We start from the raw sequence: 7,480 nt of genomic DNA on the forward strand, positions 1-7,480 counted from the left end.
ACTGTAAACATACATACTGTAAACATTTAGTGATTATCTGTTCATATATACTGTAAACATATGTTCATATATACTGTAAACATACATACTATAAACATTTAGTGATTATCTGTTCATATATACTGTAAACACATGCTCATATATACTGTAAACATACATACTGTAAACATTTAGTGATTATCTGTTCATATATACTGTAAACATACTGTAAACTTCTGTGCATGCAGAGAGATAGTGTACAGTAATGCAAGGGCTACAGGAGTGCACACCTTACTTTACTGAGGACTTTAGGCAATTTAATTTCTTAATGCTTAATTTCTTAATGCTTCCGCTTCCTCATCTTTAAAATTCTGGTGATATTAATATCTACTTCCACAGAATTCTTATTTACAGGTAAATTCTGAAGTATGAAAATACTCATAATTTGTGAATCATGTATAAAAGATATTCTACAAAAAGGCCAAATGTGGGTAGAGCTTTTTGCTATATTTATCTGCTTTTGAGTAGTACAGACACTAAGTTTGTGTGAAGAGAATATTGTATAAGGAAAAAAGTAATGAAATATCAGGCTGCTTCCAGCTGAATAATCATACCCAAATGTGTTTACAAACTGCTGATCCTGTGTGTGTGTGTGTGTGTGTGTGTGTGTGTGTGTGTGTGTAGTTCTGAGCAGTTTTGTCATATGTAGCTGTTTAATCTCTACCATCAAAAAATTTTAATTGTAATTTCTTATATCTAACTCTTGATTGTTAATTTCTAGTATGTAAACAGTTTCTTTAAAAAATGAAGCACAGAAGACAAGGCTGTGAGGAAAAAGGAACCCTTCTCCATTGTTGGTGGAATTGTAAAATGGTACAACTGTAATGGAAATCAGAATGGAGATTCCTCAAAAAACTAAAATTAGAGACCCCATTTAACCCAGTTATTCCTCTTCTAGGTATCTTCTGAAAGAGTTAAAAGCATCATATCATAGTGATGTATGCATACCCATGTTTAGCAGCACATTTTATAATAGCTAAATCTTGGAAACATCCCATGTGTCCATCAAAAGATGAATGGATAAAGAAATTGTGGTATTTATATATAATGTAATACTACTGTGCCATAAAGAAGGATAAAGTTGAGTCATTTGTAGGAAAATGGATGCACCTCAAGACCATAATTTTAAGTGAAATAAATCAAACACAACAAGTTTAAATTTCACATTGTTTCTCTTATGTGAGACACTCAAAGGGTAAATAAGGATTATAAAGGAGGAGAGATATTTGGAAAGAATTATAAAGGAGGATAGATATTGGGAAGTAGGAAGAACATGTTCAGATAGGAAGAGGACAAGGAAGTTGGGGAGAAGGAAGGAAGGAAGGGAAAAGGGAAAAGAAGGGAATGGAAGGAAAAATTAGAAAAAAAATCTTTGTAAATCAGGAGGTGAAGAAGGGTTGAAGGGAGGGGAAGAGAATGGGGAAAAACGAATTAAGATATATCATGTACCAGTACAGAGTCCCTATGATGAATATGGGCAGTATGTATGGCAAATATATACTAACCAAAAAAAGTTAAAAAATTTTTTTAAAATCACAGAAGATAGTATATTCCAAAAGATACTTTACTACCAACAGTGAATGTAATCATTATGTATTGCAAATAAGTACTAATAAAAAAAACCCCGAAGAACTAGTGTAATAGAGTTTCTTTTTAGAGGCCAGGGTGTAGCTCAGCAGCACAGCGCCTGCCTGAGAAGCAAAAGGTCCTGAGTTCAATTCCCAGTACCAAAAAAAAAAAAAAGGAATTTGTTTTTAACATGTGGATTTCCATTTCAAGTTTCCTCTGTACATACATTGGAAAAAGTAATTTTGCATATAAGTACAAATAAATGTTTAAGTTTTTTTTATTGTGTCCTCCCATACTATCTTTTTCAATATATAAAAATGAATGACTCAGTATGTATGAATCTTGTACAAAGGCTTTGTATTCTTTTGCCAGTTTTAAAAACCACTTTATTGAAGTGTGACATGTAAAAAGATGTACGTAGTTAATGTGTGCTACTCATTGAGTTTGGGGATGAGTATATACTGTGAAACTGTCCATACCATCAACATGATATATCCACCATCTCCCAAAGTTTCTTCCTGCCTCCATTATAATGATGATTATTATTGAACACTTGATGTAAGATCTACTCTCCTAGAAAATTTCAGGTATGCAGTACCATTCTGTTAGCTGTTGATGCAGTGTGTATATAAGAGCGCCAGAATTTCATCTTTCATAACTGAAACTTTGTACTGATATGTATTTTTTTTTGTTGGTGTGGAGTTTTATACCAAATTGGAAGACATACTATGTACAGCATACATTATTGGCAGTAAGCAAGTTGAGTTCCTAAACTGATCATTTTCATCTCCATTCGTGACCTTTCCCTACGATTTATTATTTCTGTTGGTGGGTGGCGGTGGTGGTGGTGGTGGGGATAAGGATGATGATGACTGTCTATAGTGTTGAGCATGCTGTATGGTGCAGACACTTTGCAACATGCTATTATGATTTATTTTTCATCATGTTTTATTTTTATACCTGTGCTTGTTACACTGAATGAGACAGCTACTAGCCGGGATGATAGCAGAGCCTGCTTTTCTCTCTGAGTATACTATATTTGCTTTGGATTCCTCCAAACAGCCTAAAACACAGAGTGATACTGTGGTGAGTCATTCCACCGCTTCCTGCATTCCCTTTGTGGGAAAGCAAGTAATTTGGCAATTTTAGAAGCAAATCTCATGTTGCTTGTCACTTACCATCTCTCAAAGCATCTTTAGTGTCCTGTTGCTAACCCTGCTCTAAAAAATCAGAGAGTAAATTGCTGAGTTCTGGTGGCTGGTGTGCTTCCTGGTAGCTTTATAACCTCAACAAAATAATACTTCTCACTAATGTAGTGAAGGCTGCCTTCATTTGGTCTAAATGATTAAATTTTTTTCCTCAGGTGTTTGCTCATTAACTAATAAAAGGTGTGAATTGCTAGAAATTTTTGTTCTTCTATTGGTAAGAGGTCATATTTGGAGATGTGACCTACATTTTTACAGGAAAAAATTTCATTTTTGTGTAAGTTCATTACCAAACAACATTAGCTAGGTAGGTAGGTTCTACTACAGCATAATTTTATGTTATTTTACAATTTACGTATAGCAAATAGTTATATCTTATTTTGTAGTTACCAGTTTTCTGAGTATTAAACATCTGAAAGGAAATAATCATCAAATTTTTTTTTAACTGACTGAATTCACATAGTGTTTACCTTTGTGTATAATTTCGTTTTGGGAAAGTGGACACTTTCCTATTAAAGTATCAAGTAAAATTATAATTTAGCAAATTAACATGTAGAAATATTTACCCAATAAGGATAGCTTTTAGTCTTATATTAAATGCTGATTAGATTAGATGCTGGGGTTATAGTTATTCTAAACAGTGAGAATTGGTTTAACTTGCATTATGTAGCAGGTGATAAAAGTAGAAATTTATGTACTTAAACTGTGTAGCCAATAAAAGCCAGTAAAGACTTCGTATGCATATGACTAGTAGACGTCTTCAGTTCCATACTGTACTTGGTTTTGGAGAAGCAAACTATAAGAGTGAAAATGGGATATCTAGTGATGTCTCTGGGCAACCTATTTCTCCTTGGTGCTGGCTACAAGTAATACCTCACTGTTTTCAAAACTCATTTAGAGTTTACCAGTTAGAACTTACCAATGTTATGTTTTGTACTTCACATAGGAGCAATAGAAACTTTTTTTTAAAAAGCTGCTTATAGACTTTATCTCATGTACAGAACATAAAAATAATTTGTATGAAATATGTATTTTATTGTAAAAAATGCTACTCTGTATAAGTGGAAGCTTTAGAAGTATTTGAAAATTGAGTGGACTAAAAATCTTATTTAATCTCTGTATTCTGTTAAAAACCTATTTTTTTCCATGGTACAAAGACAAACCATAGAATAACCAACATCATAATAATAGTTCACCAAGTTCTATTGTGAGTTCACCAGATACTGACTTTATTTCAGTTTTTTAAAAAATAGACCTTTTGGACTCAAATTCTAAAAATCATTGTATCTTTAGTCAATAAAATGGTAGAAATGTCAGGAGTGCTGGTACATACTTGTAATCTTAGCACTCAGAGACTGAAGCACAAGGATTGCAAGCTTAAACCCAACCTGGACAACTTAGCAGATGCCAGGATCCTCTAATACCACCCTCCCCCCTAGAGCTGTAGCAAGATTGGAGAATAGTATAACCAGAAACACATGTGCAGGGAACTTGTGGGTGCTTTTCAATAAATAAACTTTAGAAGAGTTTTCTTGTTATCTGCAAATTTCCTCCAGTAGAAAGTATTGATAACTTTGAGTATTGACATGTGTTGAACTAATTCTTTAGGCTTCTTTCTGAGAGAAGGCCTTTCAGGAAGGAAGGGAGTCTACAGTAATTAATGTGCATTTATTGAGAGCTTACTACTAGTCAGGCAAAATGTTAGGTCCTGGGCGCCAAGCTGAAGTACAGGTTCCTGACTTCCAAGAATTTATAGTTTAATGTGGAGACAAAGATGTCAGCATGTATTTACAGTTCAAAGAAGTCAAGACTTTGTAGGAGAAAATACAGGCATAGGGAATGTATTGGCTCTGCTAGTGAGGCATATGAAGCTTCACAAATGAAAAGCTTGGTAGAGTTAAAAAATGAAGAATTTACCCACAAGTGGAGAAGGCATTGTAGACATAATCTCAAATTGCTTGTAGAGATTCCTAATTTAAGTGTGCATGGAATATTAGTACTTCCCTTGCATTTATTTCGATTTATGTTCTGCATTTAGATTTATGGTATAGTATATAAATTAAAATACATAGTTAGAAGAGAAATTTTTAAATACTGTGCTGTGTGTGTAGGGTGATATTTCAAACAAATGTAGACAAGCTTGTCACATGGATGACAATCATGTATCAATTCATGCACTTAACACAGAGTGTAGACTCCTTTGCCAGTCTTCCTCCTCACATATTTTATGGGCCCTTTCCCTTTCCCTTTCCCCTTTCCTTCCCCTTTCCTTGTTTAGAAACAGGGTCCTGCTATGTGTTCCAGGCTGGCCAGGAACTTGCTGTGATCCTTCTGCCTCAGCCTCCCAAGTGCTGGAATTACAGACATGCACTACCATGTCTGGCCCTTTCTTTTTTTTTCCCCCTGAGACAGGGTCTCGCTATGCAGTTTAGGCTGGCCTTGACCTCACTTTTTAGCCCAGGCTGGTCTCGAACTCACAATGCTCCTCCTGCCTCAGCCTCCCAAGTGCTGGGATTATAGGCGTGCGCCACCATGCCTGGCACGTCTGGACCTTTCTTCATAATTTAACCATAGTTTCTTGGTATACTGACTGGATAAGAGAATTTTTGTTGTTGTTGTTGTTTTTTGTTTTTTGAACTTTTTCCGGTACTGGGAATCAAATTCACAACGTTGCGCTTGCCAGGCAGGCACTGTGCCGCTGAGCTAAATCCCCAGCCCCTGGCTAAGAGAATTGTTAATCTATGTAAAGTATATTTTGTATTTTATAGTATGTAGTATAGAACTTTTTAGGGCCAGAAATCATTCAAAATTATGCATGCAACTTGTAATTCTTTGAAATGGCAGCAAATAGGAAGATAAGTTAATTTTTATGTTCTCCCAGCCTTCTGTCTCTATGTAACTTTTTCTTTTTTAATTTTTAATTTTTTGTCTTTTTGAGACAGGGTTTCACTATGCAGTCAGGCTGTCCCTGAACTGACTTTGTAGCTCAGGCTGGCCTTGAACTCACAGCAATCCTCCTGCCTCAGCCTCCTGAGTGCTGGGATTACAGGCATTTCCCTATGTAACTTTAAGGAAGCTTTTGGACTGGTAACATTTAGAGAGAGGAGAAAATATTTAAAAGTTTTTTTTATTAATAAGTTAAACATATTACCAAAATAAAAACAATAATAATGGTACAAGAATTCTCTCGTCCCACCTTATATCCATTACCTGGTACTTAACAATTAATAACTCCTTGCCATCCTGTTTTATTTATTACCACTAAACTTGCACACTTCCCTAACCACACTTGCCACCCTCTGTACATGTGCGGCCCACCCACCTTTAGCTATTGGGAGCACATTAAATAAATGCTATTCCAATTGTAAATGTTTTTGGTATATATCACAGAAAGGTAAAGACTGAAATATATAACAGTACATGTATTTCACCTAAAAATTAATTTCTTACTGTTAAATACCTAATATATGTTCAAAAATTTGAGAACCCTTTTGCCAAGCTGAATGCCTTCTCCACTTACATTTAAGAAAAGTTAGGTCAGGTATTGGACATTCTCTTGGTCTGCTATAGGGGTAGGAAGTAATGTACTTTATAACTGCCAAGTTCTTGAAACAGTGGTTAGTGGTAGCTTTGGTAGAATGGTTTTGCCTAACCATGGAGCTATTTTATTCTGAACTATTTCAAAACTGCTAACAAATTGTAGTTAGACACTACATTTAGGAGTACGGTAAAATTTTTGAATATCAAAGAAGCACATACATTATGAAGTCTATATGATGGAATCAGAATGTTGCTTAACTTGGAGCATTTGTCATAGCAACAGAACAAAACAAAAAGCTATTACATGTGGAAGAAGAGATTTTTAATTATAACTTTTTCTGAAAGTGGTTATAATAATTTCATTTACATTGCTGGCTTCAAGTGAATGAAGTATTTGTATTTCTTGTTATCAGGATATTTTTCATAGCTTAGCCTGAGTAATTTTAATTTGAATGTGATTGTAGTTAATAGTTGATACTACTTCTTTATCTGGATAGTTTTCTATTTAAGTGAGTTTTGCTAATTGAATCCTTGTTACTGATTTTTATTGTGGGGGAAAAACGGGGGACATAATGGGAAAAGGTATGTGATAAGCTTGAATAAATTTTGTTACATACTAATCTTTGCCATTCAGCAAAATGAATTTTCTAAAATACTTACCATATTAATTTTTGCCTTGCATGAAAATATTCTAATTAATAATTACTAATTTTGCTTTATACATAAGTGGTCTGATACATCTTGGTACTTAAACTTTATTCTTAACAGTTTCAAAACTTTAGTTTTCTGTTCCTTTTATAGTTCTTTCTTTCTTTCTTAGAATGTATCTGCCCATGCCACAAAATCTCCCAACAGTGTTAATGGAAGTGAACCAGCCACGCCGCAGGTATGTTACTGATGTTAATCTTAAAAATCAAGTCATTTCAGAGTGTTGGACAGTCTATACTAATTACTAGTGTGTGATTACATTTAAACAATGATGTCCAAACATTGATTCAATATATATGGAAGTAAGGGTTTGTTCATAGTTTTTCAAGGGAAAAGTTTTACTTATAAGCAATTCTATTATCCTCATTTTAAAAATTAATGACAGTAAAAACAAAATCTTTGAAAAAGATTTTTGTTCA

The 7,480-nt window shown here is 34.2% G+C and overlaps 1 protein-coding gene across 4 annotated transcripts in view; it reads left to right on the forward strand.

Annotated features, from left to right (window-relative positions):
- Positions 1 to 7,480, forward strand: part of Golga4 (golgin A4) — a 121,929-nt gene that overhangs the window by 37,725 nt on the left and 76,724 nt on the right. For 2 of the 4 annotated variants that reach the window (XM_005383706.2, XM_005383707.2), the window contains exons 3-4: positions 2,596 to 2,694; positions 7,174 to 7,239. In XM_005383706.2, coding sequence (XP_005383763.1) covers positions 2,596 to 2,694; positions 7,174 to 7,239 — 165 coding nt within the window. The remainder of the gene's footprint in view (positions 1 to 2,595; positions 2,695 to 7,173; positions 7,240 to 7,480) is intronic. The other 2 variants (XM_005383709.2, XM_013513730.1) reach the window with 1 other exon arrangement.

Source organism: Chinchilla lanigera, unplaced genomic scaffold (assembly GCF_000276665.1).
Source record: "Chinchilla lanigera isolate Chin_1 unplaced genomic scaffold, ChiLan1.0 scaffold00020, whole genome shotgun sequence".
Taxonomy (NCBI): Eukaryota; Metazoa; Chordata; class Mammalia; order Rodentia; family Chinchillidae; genus Chinchilla; species Chinchilla lanigera.